This window comes from Aquila chrysaetos, chromosome 5 (assembly GCF_900496995.4).
Source record: "Aquila chrysaetos chrysaetos chromosome 5, bAquChr1.4, whole genome shotgun sequence".
Taxonomy (NCBI): domain Eukaryota; kingdom Metazoa; phylum Chordata; class Aves; order Accipitriformes; family Accipitridae; genus Aquila; species Aquila chrysaetos.
This window is the reverse complement of record NC_044008.1, coordinates 72193392-72214405: the sequence shown is the minus strand read 5'-3', so window position 1 is coordinate 72214405 and position 21014 is coordinate 72193392. Positions and strand designations below refer to the sequence as shown.

General features: G+C 42.6%; 2 protein-coding genes and 2 long non-coding RNA genes across 17 annotated transcripts in view; 2 read left to right on the top strand and 2 right to left on the bottom strand.

Annotated features, from left to right (window-relative positions):
* PECAM1 (platelet and endothelial cell adhesion molecule 1) overlaps positions 1–6793 on the top strand; it is a 35333-nt gene extending 28540 nt beyond the window's left edge. For 7 of the 13 annotated variants that reach the window (XM_030015053.2, XM_030015057.2, XM_030015055.2 and 4 more), the window contains 2 exons: positions 312–334; positions 5255–6793. Coding sequence is in view for 5 of the 13 variants with exons in the window: in XM_030015057.2 (XP_029870917.1) it covers positions 312–334; positions 5255–5284 (53 nt within the window). In the remaining 8 variants the exon portion in view is untranslated. The remainder of the gene's footprint in view (positions 1–311; positions 335–5254) is intronic. The other 6 variants (XM_030015054.2, XM_030015058.2, XM_030015056.2 and 3 more) reach the window with 1 other exon arrangement.
* A 49-nt stretch (positions 6794–6842) lies between these two features.
* LOC115341697 lies at positions 6843–12220 on the bottom strand. The gene is made up of 2 exons (XR_003923492.2): positions 11812–12220; positions 6843–7506 (listed from the first exon to the last, which is right to left on the bottom strand). It is a non-coding gene; the product is annotated as an uncharacterized LOC115341697 (long non-coding RNA).
* A 7595-nt stretch (positions 12221–19815) lies between these two features.
* On the bottom strand, positions 19816–20753 carry LOC121233360. The gene is made up of 2 exons (XR_005932561.1): positions 20474–20753; positions 19816–20320 (listed from the first exon to the last, which is right to left on the bottom strand). It is a non-coding gene; the product is annotated as an uncharacterized LOC121233360 (long non-coding RNA).
* Positions 20754–20885: 132 nt separating this feature from the next.
* Positions 20886–21014, top strand: part of TEX2 (testis expressed 2) — a 56604-nt gene continuing 56475 nt past the window's right edge. The window contains exon 1 of one of the 2 annotated variants that reach the window (XM_041123972.1): positions 20886–21012. The gene's annotated coding sequence lies outside the window, so the exon portion shown is untranslated. The remainder of the gene's footprint in view (positions 21013–21014) is intronic. The other variant, XM_041123973.1, reaches the window with a different exon arrangement.

Here is a 21014-nt window from a genome sequence, read left to right as displayed (position 1 = left end):
TTTGTCCAGTAACAGCTTGTGCTCTTAGTAGAGACTTCTGCTCTAAACCGTAATCCAGGTTAAAGGAAAACTGTCAAACATGTACTATTCAACATGGTCTTTGAAATGTCTGGTCCCACCCAGTTAAGCTAGTGCTTGGACACTTCTTAGGACCAGAGCTTGAACCTTAGTTGTAGGTAGCAATTTTACATCATTGCAAGGTGAACAAAAAAAAATTTAAATGAAACATAAAAGTCTGTTTTCTGGAACACGGAACTGATCACTCCGCAATGTGCCATTTCATAATTTATACATTATATTTTATTTTGCAGATTCTGTGGAAAACAGGCATTCTGTAAGTATACATTTTATGCAAGCAGTTAAATATAGGGAAATTGGATTGACATTATTTTGTATCTAGTGAGATAGTGTTCAAGTGTTGCTATGTTTTAATTGTTTACTTGTTGTTCAGGACCTTTACTGGACAGCTAGGGGGCAATCCCTTCGTATACATTCTTACTAATCAGGCTTTCAGTACTACATTTATAGAATGGTCAGCTTTAAAAGTCCATGGAACTGACTGGTATTTGGTAGTGTTGGTACAGGAGGTAGATGACAAGTAATGATCTTCCAAGAATTTGTGTTGAACACCTGCACAGCTTTGGATATGTGCCACAAGTATTCATGCTGACAGAATGGGACAAGATTGGGGATGGTTGCTGCTTGCTTCAGGTTCCTGATGGACCTGAGACACTCAAGATTTGCATATGAAAACCTGCTAAGCTGGTTAATGTATCACTGGGGACAGAGCTGCTGTTCCAGTCTGGTCTGTAAAATCTCTAGGGTGTTTAGTGCCACTGAATCTCCTCGGGGTGTGCCTGCTCACATGCACACACGTACATTCTGTGATTGGAGTATCCAGAGAAGTGAGGTCCTTCCTAAGATGTGAAATGAAGAGTTAAACTAAGGAGGAATGGTAGATCACCTGAACTCGCAGAAGTCACTGTCTGTGACTGTTTCCTTCTGGGTTCATTTTCATCCACTGGTATAGCAAGTGGGATGACTCTAAGGGCTGGTGGTGAAAACTGAGACCTTGTAAGAGATTTTAAAAGCAAGCAATTTCTTACTTCAGAGTACATAGCTATATCACAGTTATGCTGCTCTAACCAAGAGGTTGGAATAGTACCATCCATATATGGAGGATCTCAACTAAACAATTAGGAGTTTTGTGAAGGTTCTGTAGGTGGTGAACAGCTTTATAGGGCTAAGAAGCCAGTGAAAAAATACAGATTTAAAAAAAAAAAAGTCTTGAATGAGCTGTTACTCTGCTCTGAAGAGGTCTAAGAGGCAGGGAACTTACATTTCAGGAGTACTTGTATCAACGTTAGATAAGCTACCTCATCCATCCTCAAACCATGCAGACCAGGTGTTTTTTCTGCCATCCACTTTGTGACTTTGGAACTTGTACTTAAAAAGAAAGAGAGAGAGAGACTCATAAATAAAAATCACAATAGCACAGTCTACGTCAGCTTATGGCATCCATTTGAGTTGTGAAAGGCTCCATCAGTACTCACATCCCCATGGGATAAAAAGCAGCCCATTGTATTATTTACAGACACTGGCAGTGCACTGAAGGTCATAGATTGTGTTACAATAAACAGACATATATTAACAGGCCAGTAGGGTTTATAGTATCATTGTCTCTCTTAGTTTAAAGGTTTGTTTTTATTCTTTGCTCTCAATTTTCTAAAAATAAATTGAGGTGAACCCTCCTCTGGGTTATACCAGGCATTCCTTGGAGAGTCACGCAGAAGAAAGTTTGTCCCTGTCCAACACACAAAAGGAAAAATGGTCAAGAGTGGCTGTGATAGACATCTGGTGTAAGCTCAGGGAGGAGTTTTTGTCAATTTTTTTTCCACTACATAATTTATAATGGACATTGGATGAAAGACTAAAGTTTTATGAAGACTTTTTTGTTTTCTTTTCCTGTGGCCAAAAGTAAGTAAAAAATCTCTCCATGGAAGTATAATGAGGCTGCTCCAGTGAAAATACACTAACTATCCCATGTAAATCACTTTAATCATAATTAATTGGGCTATTAAAGCTTGCTAAACCAGACAATCTATGAAGAAATGTTAGATTCAAGAGAGAAGAATGTCAGCTGAGGGCAGTGTTTTCTGCGTTGTGTGTACAAACTCCTGTTAACAGTAGGAGAGTAATAAAAGTAGTTACTCTGTAAAACTAATCCCATTTTCAGAAACACCCCAAAGACAAGTCAGCTTTATAATACTTGCACATCTTACTTGAGTTTTCCTAGAAGTAGCCTTACTCAGTTCATGTCTGTGACGTTGTCCCCTCCTTAGATACTGTTCATGTACTTAACATAGTAACTATTTAGTAACTATTCCTTTTTTTGAATTATTAGTGCTTTAAAGGACATAGCAAAAAAAACAGATCCCCATATTCTGCTTCTTAAATTCCCACTTCTATTCCCAATAAAGCCTGGGACAAAAAGCAGCACCATCCGTCTTTTGAACTCTCCAGATGAGTGACCTAAAGTTGGACTGGACAGATAAATTCCTTTATAGATTTTCCATCCCCCCTGTTTGCCTCTCAGGACTTTTCAGGCAACACAGATGAGTACAGAAGAGGTAGGGAGCTACTAAGGTGCTTTCTATCATTATTTTCCTGCAACTGTTTTTTTCTGTAGCTCATTTTCACACGATGTTTAACTGAGTTTTCGTCCAAATGAGGGGTTGTTGATCCTACTCATGGAAAGGAAAATGCTCCTTACAAAGTGATCGAGTGGCTTAAACTTCCTCCCCAGCTGTTCTGCTTCTTTATAGCCAAATGAAGTATTTGGCTCAGAGGTGAAGTTGCTTTCCATCTGCTACTCCATTAATTTGTAAGTGAAAGGAGGCTTCAGGAGCTAGGCTGGTCAACTGGCATCTTAATCACACGAAATGCCAGATGGATTACTTAGCTATAGTGACCTGTAAAAAAAACTTGTAGAATTTGACTCTCTTTAGGAAGTAATAGGTATTCCAGAAGTGTGGGACAAAGGGCACCACAGCAGAGGGAGTAGTGTTTTGCTAAGAGCTCTGTTTTCAGAGACAGGAGGACACACAACCTTTTTGTTTCAGTAATGACGGTGGAGACTCGACATCAGATCCTGCTGTCCTTTTCACTCTCTAAATTCAAATAACAATGTCGGTTCCACTCCTCAGATAAACTCTTAACTTATTCAGTTCTGCCTTGATATTCCAGAAGTCACAGGCAAAACAGAGTACTGCACTGTGGCAAAGAAACATGAAGCAAATCATTTTAATGAGTGCTAGCATTGTTCTTGTGCATTTGCCCCTACATGGTTTCTGTCAGAATAGATATAAACCAGCATGGAAGTTTAGGAACTTCGCTTCATCTTCAACTGAGACACCATTACAAAATTGAGCTCAGGGCTTTAGTGAACACTGTACTGGCAGTAAGTGTTGTGTTACACAGAGGTATTGAAAGTGTTTGTATTATGTCAAGAAAGGCAGTGTGTTTAGAAAAACAATCAGTTAAAGTTTGAATTATTTGAATCATATAAAGGCCCAATTGCAGTACAGGTTCTGACTGATTTGCAGTCCAGAGTACCTTGAACCTGAATGTCTTGGACTTCTAGGTCGTTTAGAAATGAACCTAAAGTTTTGGGTTGGGGGTTGCTTCCCTCTTTCTCCTCTGTTTCAGAAATTTGTATCTTAAATGCCATCCATAGGAAGTATTTGCAAAAGAAATGAATTACTTAGAGAGGAAATGGGAGGAGGTTTCCTTCCTGAAATCAGAGCTGGCAATCTTTCTAAGTTATTTAATGGTCCCAGTTTCTGAAAACATATTGAAGGAAATATCTTAACAATGAGATAGCCACTTCGCCAAATACTAATTGGTATTGTGTCAAATTTACCTCAGCGGTACATTCTGACTTCATACCTCCTCCTCCCCTATTACCTCTGAGATGTGTGTGTGTGTGTGTTTGTTTGTTTGATTCTGTCCTAGGACTGGCAGCTTCAGTCAGGACATAGTGTACATTTGGCTGCCTATTTGTTCAACCCCAGAAAGTACCCTCTGAGACAGAAACCTGTACAATTTAAATCTATTCAGAGAAATTTCTGGGGTTTTTTCAGCAACTTTCTTGTCTTACTCAAGTGATCCCAAAAGTATTTTGTAAATTCTCAGTGGTAAAGGAATTACTTCACATTACCAGCACAACATAGCCAGCTCCGAAGGGGGACCTGGCATGTGTTTAACTGTGCACAGTAACATGGCACAGTAGTTTCAGACAGGAAATGAAGATGAAGGATGTGTCCATTTAAAATTGTGGGGGGATTTCAGGCAGTCAGGATATGAAAACCAAGGTGATACTCTGAAATAAACATTGAATTATAAACCAGGAATTCCTGCCTCTGACTCATGGGGCAAATCCTTTGGGGGTAAGTCCGCAAAAGGAATTAGGCGCCTCGGTGCTGACAGACTAAACTATTAGGTTAGAGGCCACCACGTACTCTTAGCAGATATTTGTTGGAGGAAGACTTGCTTTGGCAACTGATGTCAGGAAAGACTTGACAGTTGTGAATCCTCAGTGGACAGAATTATTTCTGTCATATAATGTAAAGACAATGAAGTTTGAGATCTCTCTTTGCCCTTTCTCATTGGCTAGCATAGAGGACTCCTCTGTCTGCACGCTGCCTTTTGTGGTTCTCAGTGCCAGGTTTCTATGTCCCTGAAGATAACCTATTCAAAGGAGCAGACTCTTGTAGAAACGTGGTGTCTAAAAATTGAATGCTGCATTGCTCATTGTTGAGATACCCAAGTGCTTCTTAGGAAAAAGTTTTCATTCTTGTGGGACTGAAGATGGGGGCCTAATTGTGGCAGCTGAGCATCTACTAGTAAATAAGGGATCTGATTTTCAGATTTCGTTGAGTGCCAGCAGTTCCCTTAAGAATCCAACTTTTATCAGTAAGCGCCCAGTTGCAGATGTTGGTGATTAGCAGCATTGCAGTCTAGCCTGTAATTGTTAACCTAAATCTCCCGCTGTCTTACTTCCTTTTTTATCTGATGAAGGTAATACTAATATCTCCGTGGGGAACTGTAAGTATTTATTAGCTCATTGTACAGTGCTCTAAGGAATATGTTACCATATTTAAAGTTTTTGTATTGATCAAAAAGGACAGGAGAGGGCAGGGGGACATTTATACCCATAATCTTTTTTTTTCTTTTTTGGTCTTGTTGCCAACAGAGAATACAAGGGCATCCTGATGCTACTTAGAACAGTCATCTCAAAGATCAGCTGGGAGAAGAAAAGAAGCCAAGATGGAAGATGTTGCAAATCTTTCAAAAGCTCTGCAGCACTTATTTATGAGTTTGCCAGGCTTTTCTTTTCAAAGTTTATTTCCTTAGGGGGAACAATAGAGATGTTCCTAAAGCATTTAATGGAAAAAATTACAAATAAAAATTCTCATAGGAAAGTGGCTCTAGAAACCAGACCTAGGTTCTCATCTTTAATTTCTCCTGCTAATGCAATTTTGCCTTTCTAGCCTCCATCATGCTCTGAGGAAATAAAAGGGGAAGCTACAGCTGAGGAAGTACATTTCTACAGTGCAGTAACTACTGTGATGCCAGTAGGATGTAGAAATGTCTAAGCTTGCTTTAAACTAGCTAACTTGGTTATGAATAACACTCTACTGTGGCAGAACAGAGCTCAGCACAGCTTGGCCAGCCATGAATGTACTTTGACGTGATCTTGCAGCTTGTGCTGAGCTCCCTGTGCTGCAGCAGCTGGACTGCTACCAGTCTTGGAGCCAGCTAATTTATAGCTCATTTGGATGCTACACTGCAATGAGGGCCTAACGGAAGAGCGAGCTCTGGGCTCTCTAGAAACTTGAATAACTGTTCGGAGATTCAGTACTTTACCAAGTGCTTCTATCAGTAGAGGCACAAATATTCTTTATTCTTTGCTAAATTGCTTTTCCCCTTTAAAAGTTCTGATGCTTGTTGGTTAGTTTGGTGTGGTGGTTCTTCAAGGAATGATTTTGGATGATGCAAAATACAGGTCTTGAGTGGGTGGATATACTGCACCAAAGTCAGTGAGTTTGTACCTGAAAATCCTGTTACGTATAATCCTTATTCCTTTGATTTTAGGAGAGATCTGAAGTCGTACTTGTGTCCAGTTTGTCCAGTATGGAACTCCATAGCTATCCATTTTCTCTCTAGTATGATAAACCACTAACATGGATCCAGTTTGGACCTGGATCTAATCTTTGCAGCCCGCATTTATCTCAGTTGCATTAGTTTAAAAAAAGAACACAAAACAAAACAGAAAAAGTACTGTCCCCAACCCCTTAACCAGCTGGTCTTTGACACTGCAATTACTCTCCTTTTCTTACTGCAGATTAAATTACTACAAGATCTGGGCCACAGGTAAGAAGGTTCTCATTTTAATTAGAAAACAGTGAAAGAGAGGACATGGATTTGTATATACATATATAGTTACTGCTTTAAGCATTACATCAAAGGTGCAAAACCAGCAAGAAATACAAAAGGGTTTTATATCCTCATTCCAAATGTTTAAATTTTCAAGCTCCAGTTACTGGCCAATATCTCTAATTTATTGTTCCCTATGCAAATGTTGTTTGTATCATAAGCCTTTCACAAATGACTGACTTCATAGCACTCTTCTGTTGACAAATGTTCTTTCCAGCATCCCAGGAGCGTCCATAAAATGCATTAGTATAAGGAATGTGAAAAGGTATTTTAATAAAGAAAACTCTGAATTGAACTTTGCACTGGATCTTGCATGTTCATATTAGTAACCACTTGCAAATGAATGCCTGTAAAATTTTTTATTAGGAATAAGCCATATAGATACATTGTATAAATTTACATATGGAAGATGTCATCTCTGCAACAAGTGATTCCAGGCACTTAGAGCTGGTGTCAGGAACCAGTTTAGCAGCAGTTAAACGCACTAAATTGGTTTAAGATCTGAGCACGGGAGTGCTAGCATTCACATAACTCCTTTGCTAAGTTACAAAGGTGAAAGTTCCTCCACAAACCTTTCCACAGTCCCTGGCACAGCTCAGGAAAGCACAGGTTTCTGGGAAGTTTTAGAATGTCACTGGACATGATGGAGCACCAGTGGGACAATCCATTCATCTATTTCAGCTTGTTTCTTGGCTGGAATAATCCTAAACTATTTAGTCTGTAATAAAAGCTGTTTGCTCTACTGAAGCATATCTGATCTATCCACTTCTTAGAGTGCTGTGCCCTGCTTTGAGCACTTCTGTTTTGTCTTACAGATATACCAAAAATATTTTAAAATATGGGACATTAGATCAGCAGACATCACCAGTGAAGACAAGGTAAATGGGCCCATGAAGTAAACAGCTACACAAGGAGTTCAAATGTCCCGTTATGAGCATGTCTTCTGGATGCCAAACAAGCGTCATTGTCCCATTGGAAACATTTGGGAAATAAGTCTTGAATTTGTTCCTGAAACAGATTAAAGCTCAGATCAGAGTTCAAACAATATGTTCTTGAAAAACAACTAAAAAACATTTCAGATTTCTACGTTGTCACCAAGTTGAGCTCAGCAAATATAAAATGAGGTGTGTTGCTAAATATTTACTTTTTGAGAAGACAAAAAGGATGGAACATCCTCAGGCCCTTTGTGGCATGCCTTGTCTGAGTAGTTCCACTGACAGCGCCATGTCCTGCTTGCACTAAGCGTGTTCAGAAAGAGGCTTGCCCACCCCACTGCCTTGCTTGGTTAACTTTGTAATATTTTTATTATTGCAGAGCAGATTCTTTAGGGATGAGATACAGAAATGCTCTAAATCAAAAGACTCTTCTTCCTTGCCACTGTTAATTTTTTTCATTTCCAGCAAACTAGCAGCTGCTTATTTTCTTGGCAAATGTAAGTATATCTCTGTGTGCCCTTCCGTGGAAAAATCAGTGATGATGTGCTGTCCGGTTCGTGCTGGGAGCTACCTGACGGGCCCACGGGGCGCGCAGTGTAGCCGCCTGTCTGTTACTCCTACTCCTTTGGTGTCACCTGTGCCCGTGGCGAGAGGGAGCCTGCCCCGGCGCCCTGCGGAGCCCCCGCTCCTCCGCTGCCACCGGCACCCGGCAGCCTCCGGCGTTGATCCGGTGCTGACCCCTGGTGGCAAGCGACCTGCAGGGCGACAGGGGTGGCGACGGGTCCCTCCCGCCGCCGGGCTGGTCCCTGCCTGGGACGGGGCAGGCAGCGCAGCCCGCGGTGCCCGAGGGCAGCCTGGCTCAGGCTGGAGGGAGCTCAGGCGCTGGAAGCGTGCGGGGAGGGCTGCAGGGGGTTTCTGGGCCAGGTTCTAACCTTTTGACGTCTACACGCATAGAGTAAACTGAGCCTTATGACTTTTATTCCTGCAGCGGTACCATCTCTTCATCTGGACCTCTGCCACTCTTAAAGAACAGTTTTCAAAATGCAGTGTAAACCTACCAGCTGTGACTTCTTTCTCTCTCACATAGGTTAGTGAATTGTTTGTGAATGCTGGGGCACTACTTCTGCGCAGAGTAAACATCCTGTTCATCGGTGGGCGAATAAACCCCAAAGTGTATTTACTTTTCCGGGGTGTTATGTGCTTGCTCTAACTGCTTCTTTGCAAGCTTGCTTCAGTTCAAGTTCTTAATGTTGCAGTTCACCACTAAGCTGTCTTGCATCATAAGCCCCCAGCTTTTGGGGGTAGGGGAAGTAATGCTGTCAGACTGGCTACAGCCATTCTGTTGTGAGGGAGAGCACAGGTACAGGGAAAAGCAACAAAGTTTGAGAAAAGCAGAGGTATCAAATGAACTCCCCCCCCCCCCCCCAATTAAACTAGAAATCAAACTGAAAGCAATAAAGTATCAGTACAGATTGAAAATGCTAGCACATTTTGTTATGTAGAATTTCAAGGCCTTTCTGAATAGACTGGTGAAAGCAGAATAAACATCACTTTTACTGTTATTTGGGACGTAATAAGCAAGTTGTCATGTCTAAAGAATCACGAAGAATGGGGCTTATTGTCTTCATGCTTTGAAATGCTCCACTCTAAATCACAGGTGCTCCCACTGAAAAAAGCTTAGACAGTCTAGCAATCACAAGAATGTGGCTTGCATGGGAAGCTTCAATTAAATGTGAGCATTTATATTTATACAGGTAATTTGTTTTCTCACCAGCTACAGACATGCTGAGTGTGAAGGCTGAGAAAATTCTCACCATTGCAGGAAATAATCACTGTAGTTAAGTTTTAAGTTTAATAGCAAAAGAAATCACAATTTCCTCGGGGAGGGAGTCACCTGCAAAGTCTGATGACAGACAAACAGAATAACAGCATGAAACTGAAATGAAAGATTTAGCACAAATCAGCAAAGGTCTAGGCAGCCAGTGCAAAGGCACCTGGAATATGCCCCGATCACCCTGGGATCTGCAGTAGTGTTGAACTGTGTGTGAAGCTGTAAAAATGTAGAAATTTACCTCACATGGTATCCTGGATCTGACCATAGTCCCAAGGTTAAGAGGAATTCAGATCCAAAAGGTATTGTTTGAGAAGTAATTCCACAAATAAACTATTACTTACGGTAAAGATAGAATCTGGCTCTGAAATTAATAGATTAGTAACATATTTCTGTGTAATCTTGAATGTATAAGAGTGCTAGATGAAATCAGGGCCTGCTTTTGGGCAATGAAAATGTGACAATTTTTTCACTGAACAAAAACCAAAGGTGACCAGTGTGACAGTTCACCGTTCTCTGGTTATTGCCCTGATTTTTCTGTAGTTGTCTTTTTGTTTTAATGTTTTACCGGAGAAATAAAAGGAGATCTTGGAATGAAGGCTTATTACAGTGAAGAAAGGAAGTGAAAAGAAGATGAAAGAAAAGACAGGGGGAGTGAGCAGTGCTGGGGGAGAGAACTCCTCCAGACTGTGGAAAGTTTGGGAAAAAACAACCCATCAGTCCAGTCACCTTAATGGCTCCACACTTCATGGTGTTGGCCATGCTCTGGGGAATGTGCTGCGGCAGAATCAGTGCTGTGGAGGTGGCTTGTCCCAAACATTCATGTGTTTATAGTAGTCCTATGACCACTAGGCGAAGTAGAAAATATACCTGTTAATAAAAAGCACTTTTGCAGGTAACAGCACCGTTGATCCAAGAAGACAATAGGTTCATTTCAACTGCTGCTGTCAGTGTGTTGGTCCTGTACAGGGACATGTAGTCATGAGGCACTGAGGAGCCTGTCTGATATACAGCTGCTCTAACAGACTATGATATTGACACTTGGAGTGTGTCTTCAAAAGAAAACATCATATTACACTGTTATTTAGCTGGCATAATCCAAGTGCTGTTCAGTGCTTGCAGAGGAACTGTGACTGCTCAAATAGCCTGTTTCCACAAAGCACTTATCAACACTTGCATAAGGAGACCTTGACTTCAAATCCTCTGCACTGGCTTTTTGTTTATTCATTTTTTAACTACATGCAGAGCCAAGTCTCCACTGCAACTGACACAGTTTCACTTTGCAAATCAATGAGACAGTGCTACAGGGGCAGCAAAGTCTCGCCTGTGAACTTCATATTGTTCAGAGCTGCCAAACTGACGTCCCTTACTGACTGCTGTCTTGGAACTAATCTGTGCCAAACTGTCTGAACTCCCCTGTGGCTCTCACCACCCACCCAGGCTCTTCCCTAGTAGGACCTTCTGGGGGAGTTCAGGCAGTAAGCTGTGGAAATGTGTCCTCTCCCAAGTGCAATCACTGCTTTCCAGCCCCAGCTTTTCCTTAGGGAACTCTCTGCTCTGTTTGGGGGTAAGTGCTTCCAAGGCAATGAAAATGAGAGCTGCTGGTCTGTCCTCAGGAGTGGAGGGAACAGAGAGGTTCACATCAATGGGACAAAGATGAGGGTTTTGTCTTAAGTAGGCTGGGTCATAGTATTACTGGAAGGGGTGAACTTGGCATCCCTGCTTGATAATAGGCTGTGAGAGTCTTAATGGAAGAAAAAATTGTCAAGTCTATTAAGATGCGGTCAGAGTGTAAGTCAATTAATGAACATTACAGCCATGCAGGTTATTAAATTAACATGAGATTGTCAATAGGAAATACAGATTGCTTTTGAATAATTTTAAATTATTTAAAGCACAGTAATAATGAAAATCTCACTAAGTCTCCATAACGCAAAACTTAGTTTTGATTTTATTACTGAGTTGTTTTTTATATTTTTTGTTTCAACTTCATGATCATTAAAGGAACAGGAGCTTTAAAGAGCAAGACATTCTTATTTAGGAATGCCAAAAGCTGCAAAAGCTGTTAGGAGACAAAAGCTCAGAGGTGGCTGGAGATGAGCTGTGATTCTGCAGTGTGATCCATGGCAGAGCTGAAATCAGGTAAAGCCAAGTGTGTCTAAATGCAGTCCTTGCATGCAAAATTACAAGGTTGAATTTTCTAGCCACTGATTGTGTCCATATCACCCAGTCAGGTGATCAGGACTAGATAGTCTGTATTGCTTCAATTACTTTGGCCATTACTTCTCACAAGCAAGTTGGACCTGCTGTGTCTGATACTCCTATAACTCTCACCACATGTGGCCACTGCCACTTGAACTGTGGCCTCCAGATAAGAATTTAGCATTTTGCACTTCCCTGGCCTCCTGGAAATGCCTGCATATAGACAAAGAGAACAGGAGTGAACTACCTCCCTGGCTGCAATTTCCAGGCAAATTGGGTGAACAGAGCTCAGTCCTGACTCAGGGTACTCCTCAGGGCTGGAAGAACAAATCTAAATGTACTTACGGCATGCGTTGGCACTCTTGAAAAACTGGTTCCACCTGTGGGTGCTGAGCCTGCAACAGCCTCTAGACAATCTGTCCTCCCTGGCTGGAAGTCAGAGACCTTAAGGGAGCAGAGACGGGAAATATGCAGACTTATGAGGAGAGATTCATGTTCCTCCCAGGGACCTCAGGGACTAGTTGATCTCTACAGAAGGATGGTATGTTCAGCATGACTGAAAGTATTAGCTGGCTCAGCCCTGAAAAACTCAGAACATTGTGTACGCTGCTTAAATCCAGTTTAGTCATTGCTGGAGGGAGGCAAGGCTGCCCCATTAGAAAACAACCCTGACACACACCTGTGCTTTGTCAAACAAAAAACACTGAAAGGGATTTCTTTAACTATCTTTATTTCCTTTTCCTTTCTTTTTCTTTCTTTTTTTTCTCCTTTTTTTTTTTTTTTTTTTTTTGTTCTGAAGCTGATCTTTTCACACTGACTTGATTGATTTCTTTCTGACTGTTCCAGGATGAATCACACAGTCCTACAAGTCTATCTGTATACCGAATGGGACTGTGGAAAACGGAGCTGACTAATGTGCCCTACAAGGAGAAAATGATAATTGATGCTTTTTAATTACAAATTTCCTGCATTATGGTCTAGTTTTTCAGCTTATAATCATTAACAGTATAATAGAGACTTAAGTAAATTGCTGCCTCTTCCTCTTTTGTAGCATATTAGGTCAGATTTTCATGTTTAACGGGTTATTATCTCTGACACACTAGTGCACTAACTGGCTGACAAAGGTCACATCTGTGTTTTCTTCATTGCATACAAACATGGATAGGGCTGTGTGCTCACACGAACAGATTCTCCTAATTCCTGTGTCTTCTGGAGTCACGTCCACCAGGGCAAAATCACTAGTTTGACTTGGTAGCTGCTTTACACCTACTTTGTACTTATGTCAGTGAAAGACAAGGTTGAGGGCAAAGAAGTGTCAGCAGTCATCATGTCCACAGCACATGTCCCCTGCTCTGCACTTCTTAAGTCATAGCAATCATGCTTCATGCACCCCTGACTTTTCAAGCTCTGTGCCATTGCAGTCCAAGGGATGAAGTTGTTGCGTTTCCATGAGGAAATGAATGGAGCTTTTATTCCCTGTCTTTGACCAAAGCACTTAGATGGTTTTAGGCCCAGCAGATTGTTTCTAATAGCAGGCAAAATTGATCACCCAGGTACTTTGATGCAGCCCTTTTATTTAGAAAGAAAGTATAAAATTCTGTGTCCTTGAACAGAGGAGGAATCAGACAATAGGAGACACTTTCTCTGCATGCAATTTCAATCCTTTCAGCCAGCACTTTATCCAGAAGCACTCCACCAGCTTTTTTTCTCAAGGTCGTTCTTGTAGAGTTTATCTGGTTCTGCCTGGTTTTGAGAGAAAGCTGCCCCTGTCAGACCATAAAGGAGCACACAGTGGCTCCAAGCACTGCTCTCCTCCCTGCATCTTCAAAGCCCAACATTTTTGAGTCGGGAGAAACCTTGAACGCATTAGCTTCTCCTCCAGGTTTGCCCTTTTGCCTTCTTTCTTAGGGTGACTGTTCCTGTTTCAGCTGCCTGCTTCTGTACGAGAGCTTGTTTGTTTCTTATACAAAAGAATATCCAATGAAAGGCAGCATTAAACCCATTGGGGTCATAAGTTTTTGCCTGAACCCTGTGTCTGGATGTCATTAAGGTTAGATACTCAGCACGTGTCTTTGTGCTGATTGCACACTTACTGTCAGTGACGAGGAACAGGAATATGTGATGGAACTGGGGTGAGATGAGATTCTCACTGCCCAGGTGAAGTTTTTACCATATGCTCCCCTTATCACTAGAGAGAAATACCCTGTTGACCAATAAGCACTATGCATTGCTAATACTGGGTTGAATTTCTCTGCATTCCTTGCCCTATTCATCATATTTAACCTTGGATTTATTTGTAGAGAACTGCACAGAAAGTCCTGTTTTAAGAAAGGAAGAAACAGAAAGAAAGCCTGGACATCGTGTGTTTTCTTGCAATATTGTCCTGGACAGTTTCCAATCTGTTAATGAATGAATACTGACATCTAAACCATCCCCAGGGGAGGTTCAAGATCCATCTGAGTTCAGTAAGAGGTTCCTAAATAGCTGTAACAAGCCCATACTTCAAAAGAAATACATTTTGCTATTTTTAAAACGTGAGTTTTGGAAGGCTTTGAATATCAAGATTAATTCTCTGTCTAAATGCAGTAGAAGGCAGCACTGACTGGTGAGTCTCACTCAAATCTGGAAGGTTTTAATATTGCTTGGAATCTGGATTTGATCTAAAAGCTTAAGGTATGACTGTGTTTAGTTTACTTTTTTTCCCAGAGCAGACTGTGCATGTACTTATCAGATTCCTTAGTATATCTCGCTGGATAAATGTGAAAAATATATTACATTATCTATCAGCACTCGAAATTTTGACTCCAGGATTCTGGTTGGATAGATTACTGAGCAATGTTTAATTAAAAGATTTAATGATACTCTGAACAAGACATGACTCACTCTTGAACAACAGGGAACAGCTCCTATATATTAAAAAACCCCAACCTCATATGGAGCCAGATGTTGCCCTGCACAGTGTGATGCTATTTGCAGTAGGTAGCAATATAAGATGGCTGTGGAAGCTGAGCAGAAGGGTCAGGGCAGCTGGGCAGGTTTCGAGACTGTATTATGCACCAGGTCACTAAAATTACAAAGTGAAGCTGAGCGGAATATTCTCAGTGCCTTGCATTAGACATCTACCTCGGATGTCTGAGCTAAGAGGCTACTCTGCTCTCTAGTACAGTCACTGAGACTCCTGTTCAGAACTGCCCTTTGGAGGTGCCTGTCCCTTTTCATTGCCTGTAACAGGTACTCTAAGGAGCACAGATCCTTATTTAGCCACCCGAATGATTAGCACAGTGAGATGTTATTTAATATGTCTCTGTGCTGAGGTCTTCATCCTAAAGTGCCGTACAGTTAATATTATTGGACAGAAGGAGAATGCAAAGTCCAGAACAAGAATGCAATTGTGGAGGCACTGAGAACATTTGGCTTTGGAGGCTGGGTCCAAATCTGTTAGAGAAATGGGCCAGGACGGTACTGTCACTGGTGTTTGTTGGGTTGTAGGGAGAGAAGGGAAGGACTGAATCTTGGCTGTGATTATTTTGTGTGAATGGACAAGTACTGAATGCTCTGTCAGAGGCAGTTCTTTAACATGGGAAAATATCAGTCCTGTGTTTTCTTTCAAAGCTGTGCTCTTGCTTGTTCCGGGGTGTAACTGCACCTTCATGTTCTCATTGTTTAAGCCCAGTCTCCTCAGCAAAGCTTAGTGTCTAACTTGCCCCATTTAAAAGACGACCTTGCCCCTGTTTTATTCCAAGATGCTGGACTGACTGGCACAGACGTTTCAATTCATTCTATGATGTGTGGATATGGGTCACAATGATGCTACTGCTCAGTTAAAGGTTACTAATTACTGTTGCAGAGATTAGAGTTCCTGACACCTTGGCAAAGTTCATGTAAAGGTTCTAGCAACATTCAGGTTTGAAATTACACTGTCTAGATCTGCACAACAGCCTAAATTATATCAGCCTTTTGAAAACAATGCATGTTGTTTACACCTTCAGAACATGGGAAATACCCGGACCAGGGGTCCATCTACACCAGTTCTCCATCTCAGTTGGAGAAGCCAAAGTCTTTTCAGTGTTTTATCCCTCTTTTGTGACTAAGAATTCACTTCATGCTGCAATTTCTGATTCCATTTTACCACGTATACATTCAGCTCTGGATCAGATGTTAATGCTCTCAGAACAAAAACATCTGAGCAAGATGTCGCTATTTTTACGGTAGTGTTGATGTTTTGACCTCACGCCAGCACGATCCAGGAACAATTCCCATTAAGTCTATTGATGTGAGTCTTTCCTCAAAGGGGACACTCAGGAAACCTTACCTGAATTATTTTCAAAGTAGATTAGTTAAATTCTATTAAACCCTATGCAGATACTCATATTCAGAATTAAGTGGCATTAATCTGATTTGGTGTACTTCACTCTGAAACTGAAGAAAGCTAAATTAAATGAAGGCCACTTTAATTCTGAATAACAGCACTCACGCAGGACTCCAGTGTAACTTCACTAACCACTTTCAAGTCGTACTTGTCATTAATTCAGATTAATTTTTCTGACTTCCCATGTGAAGACAAGGGACAATAAAATCACCATCGATGACCTGACCATACGTTCTGCTTTGCTCCCCCCAAAAAACATTATGGACCTAGCTCCTCCTGAATATTGGACAGTTGGTTTGGAGTTCTGGATCTGAAGGTTGTTGTTCATTTCTAGTCTATAGTCAATGCTTTTTTCCCTTTACTAACCATTTAAATGTGTAGAACCTTAGCATCTGTCCAGGCAAGAGCAGAAGGGTACTGCTGGCTGGTGTTAATGTTCCTGTGGTAGAGCTATGCATGTGGAAAAGTTGCAGTGTATGTGCCTGGTTTAGATATGTAGCTTCAGCTGTTCTGTATCAGGAGTACTAAATTTACTTGTAGATTTAAAATAGGTGAATGATTTGGCAGCTGAAAGGTCAGGACACAGACTGTTTATTTTGTGCTTTGCTTTTTCTGATTAATAGAAAATTGTCTGTAGCACCTGATATTATTGTCAAGGACTTCTGGTGTAATGCCTGTGCAGGCAAAATGTAGAATAGTGCCATTGTATCCCCCATACCTTCCCCCAGCTTTGTATTTTGTCACTTTGCACTCTGAAGTACTCCAGCACTCAGCCAGCATATATTCTAACTCACAAAGGTCTCTGCGGAGGGAGGGGTATTGACTTCTCCATCATGTGCAGATCAAATTTCAGGCTTTTAGAGTTTTGTGCATTTGCCAGGTACACTGAAATACAGATACCAGCTCTTGCAACCTTCGTGTGACTTTGGCAGTATGCACGTGGCTATTCTGCATGGCACATGGACTCACCTCTTCCCCAGAGATGGATGGCATCACTGTTATAGGTATGCACCAGTCATTTTCCCTGTCTGGATTCAGTGTCAAGGGGGAGATTAGCCTCTGTGAGAAGCATCAGGAAGGTTTTGCAGGCCTGAGAGAAACCAGTGCAAATTCACCGCATTCAAACTGTTTGACCTAGGCTGCATTGCAAAGCACCTTCCCTGGGAACAGGTCTGCCTCTGGGTGTCACCTTGGCAGCACGGTTCTAGCTCTGCACGCCTTGCTGACCTTATTTTAGCCTGTTCTGTGAATCCACTTGACCTCCTGGCAGCCATGAGAGAGGCCTACGCTGTTGGCCTTCTACAGGTACGTCAGCCCACAGTTGCAGGGAGATACATGGAACTTAAAACCTCCTCTGGCTCCGGAAATGTGTCTTCTCTGAGTGTGTGCAAGGACTTGATGTGAGGAGTAGTATAGAGCTGTTTCTCCACAGATACTTGGCAATCTAGAAACCTTTAATAAATTAAAAAAAAAGGGGGGGGAGATAAGGAAAGAGGAAGATCACAAGGACAAATGAGGAGGAGAGGATCTATCCTCAGCACAGCTTTAAAAATGAAGCAGCAATACAAAAAACCCTCACAGAATAATGCACTTTAGCACAGGAAGCAACGAGAGCTCAGAGCTTCTGCAGGTCCCACAGGGATTTTAGAAGCAGAGTTGGAGCTAGGCTCGGAGAGCTGGCTGGGGAGGTTCTCCGGGGAGGGTATGACCTGGCTGTGCTCCTTTGTGCCAGGGAGAAGCCATGCACCAGCACTGCTGCTCAGGGGCTGGGATCAGTGGGTGAGAAGTGGTGGGTTGGAGGCCACGATGGGCAGATTTGCAACTTGCAGAATTCAGGTCCAAAGACAACAGTGAAGCCATTGGGCAGGGAGAGAACTGGGAGGTGCTGAGGACACTATCGTTTCAGTGTTTGACAAGCAGAAGATAAGCACACAAGCAGAAATTGATAGGCACACAAGCACTGTGGAAGGAGTGTGGCATTCAGGAAGCTCATACTCTCCTCCATACTCATAGTCAGAACCAGCTGAAGCCCACTGGGAAGCCTTAGCCTTGCAAGTGCTTGTTGGGTTGCTGTACACATTGAGTGGGCTGGGCGGCTTGTTTGTTTTTTCTGTGCTAAGCCTCTTTCCATTGCGTTTAATATTGTACAGATAACAAACAAACAAAATAACAGTAAAGCTGTTCTCACACATACACACAAAACCACGTATGCCAAGATTCACGCATTCAGGCACAGCTGCTGCCTCATTCCTTTTAAAGCTTCTCAGCAGAAAATTGCAAGCAGGCCTGTCCTGCAGTTCTCGGGTCTTCCCCAGGAGATCTGACGGCAATGAGTGATTTGTGAAAACCATGTGGAAACCCAAATCTCATGTTCTTTTCTCAAAAAAGTACAAGATCTAAACTGTCCTGAGCTGTGAAATTCTGATGGGGGCATTACAGAGAAATGAATTGAGCCTCACAGTAGCTCTGGGAGAGAAATATTACTTCTTATTTTACAGCCTGCTCAAGCACTGCTTTTAAAAGGCATTTAAATGTCTCCCTCACATATTCCAAAAGATTAAAGTCATTTTTTCAAAAGCAGCTCCTGACTATAGATACCTATTTCTAGAACATGCAGGCCTATCGTTTCTCAGAATGACTGCATATTTATACATAGGATACTGAAATATTAAAAGTAAACAAGCATTACTTTATTCTCTTGTCTTTTTGCAGGATGGGTGGAAGATAAATTATCCAATAAAAGGATTTAGTCTTACAGCACTGAGTGATTAAAAAATTCAGACATTCTTCCTTTTTCCCTCTTCCATCTGACTGGGACTTGCTTTTAGAAGAGGATTCCCAAGAGGCCATATCCACCACGAAGCTCAGAGGCAGGTAACCTGGTCAGACACAGCTCATGCTTAGTTTTTCCCAGTGGCTGGCTCCAGCCTTTGCTCAGCATGTATCACTGTATGGAAGAAGCCTCGGCTGAGCACCTAACTTCAGGTGCAAATATATTTCTCTTGAGGTCAGGCCTTTTAGGCCATATGTTGCCTAAGTTAGGTGCAAACAGAGGGCAGAAAAAGCTTCAGAAATTTTAGTGAATTGTTTATAGTTTAACACAGCTAAAAACAACCCGTCAGTCACAGTTTCAGCCATAGTCTCTGTTCCTGTGTGGAAAACCTGTTGTTAAGAAAACAAGCATTATCTTACCTTCAGACTTTGGAAACATTAACATCAGCTTTGTAAAATGATTCAAAGGTCTGCCTATATACAATGACAGCTATGAAAAGAAACCTATCCTAGATGATTGAATACACTTGTACGTATATATAAAATATAATGTTGCCTTTTTAATTAAAAAAAGACTGCAGAATAAACAAAGGTGATGCAGTGATGCTCACACAATGCAGTCTTTTGTTGGGTTCCTTCAACTCAGGGAGACTTAAGACTGCTGAGTTTACTGCTCAGACATCCGATGTCTTGAAGCATCTGGCCCTCCATTTGGTAAGCTCAGGCCTTTCCTCACTGAAGCAGATTTTGGTGGGTGCTGACCACTCTCAGTACCTCTGGTTTTAGAGTTACCTGCAGGAATCCCATTTTTAAAAATAGCTACTAAGAGCCCTGAAGAACTCAAAGATGCCTAGTGATAATTCACTTCCACGAGCACCGAACTGTCCCTGAAAAGTAAAGAGAGAATCAGGATGACTGCTACTTGTACCTACTTTTGAACTACACTGCAAAACCTACTACCTACCATATATAGAATGCCTAGTGTAACAGGACCCCAAACCTTGGCTGAGCTATAGCTGTAAGTAAGATAGTAAACTATTTGAAAATTAATATTGTATATTTAACTCTTTGCATTAGCTAGTTTGGAGCAATTTGAATTCTGCTCACATATCCCACCAAATGTTGGCTAGTAAATAAATTAACTTTTGCCTCATCACCTCATAAAGTATCATAAATTTGAACAACAGTATGAAATAGAGTCGGAAAGATCTCGTAGGATTCTTCATGTTTTAATTCAAACTGGAATTGTTGAAGTAAATAGAAGTGAAAAGAATCGACACAGCCAAATTAATCCACGGGGTAGCTAAAGAAACCTGGGTAGCTAAGGCTGACATCAATCTGACCCAGTGTAGATGTTGTAATCTCATTATTAGCCGTCTTCCGAAGCACGAGCAATTAAGTGAAGGGTCAAAGCAGTGGCAAAGCTGTAATTTACTGCACGAGACCATTATTGGGAGAACAACCTTTTGACAGAATTTTTTTTCTCAGTCTGCTTCAAATTGGGAAATATGAAGGGTAAATAAAATGACCTGTGACATGGTACGTTTCCTAGGACAACTGCCTAGCTGTTTGGGCAACAGGTAATTTTTGGCCATTTGTATGACGTCTCGATGCCAAACTGCCTTATTTTGTCTGCTTGCACATACATTTCCCGCCGGCAGCAGCTCCGTCTACAGAACGATTTGGTCAGAGATGACAGCAGTAAACATTTGCCTGCAAAACCCACACATACGGGTTATAAGACAAACCCCAGGCAAGCGCAGCGTTTCCTGGAACCGGCTGCCGATAAACGTGGTCAAGGCAGGAACGAGGAATTGGGTGGTTTAACGCCAACACCGGCGGCGGAGGACGGCCTCACGAACCCACCCTCGTTTCCACCGGGGACGCTTGTTATTCATGGCCGTCTTCCAAGCGACCGGGAGAGGATGTAATTCCACAGTCCCCGTGCTGGCCATTTACTATTTCCTCGAGTGGTTCCTCGGTCTGGGGAGGCGTTTCCTCGCGTCACCTCTCACCGGCTGCCTGAAACTTTGGCAGCGGGCTGCCCGCCCGAGGGAAAGGGGCGATTCCTCCCTCTCGGGGCGACCCGGCCGCTCCCTCCCGGACCGCTGCAGCCCCGGCAGCCGCCGTCCCCTCACGCCCGCCGCTCCCCTCGCCCTGCCAGGCCGCGGGCCCGCCTCACGCCGCCCGCGGCGGGCCCCGCGCCCCTCCCCGCCCCTCCGGCCGGCGCTGCGGCGGCTCCGGCAGGCCCGGCCCACCGCGGGGCCCGGATTGGCGGCGCCGGGCAGCCCCGCCGCCTCTCCTCCCTCTACCTCCCCCGCCCTGCTGCCGCCCGGCGCGGCGCTGGTGGCGCGGGCCGGGGGACGCCGGGGCCGCGCCGGGCAGTGCCATGAGCCGCGGATAAGGT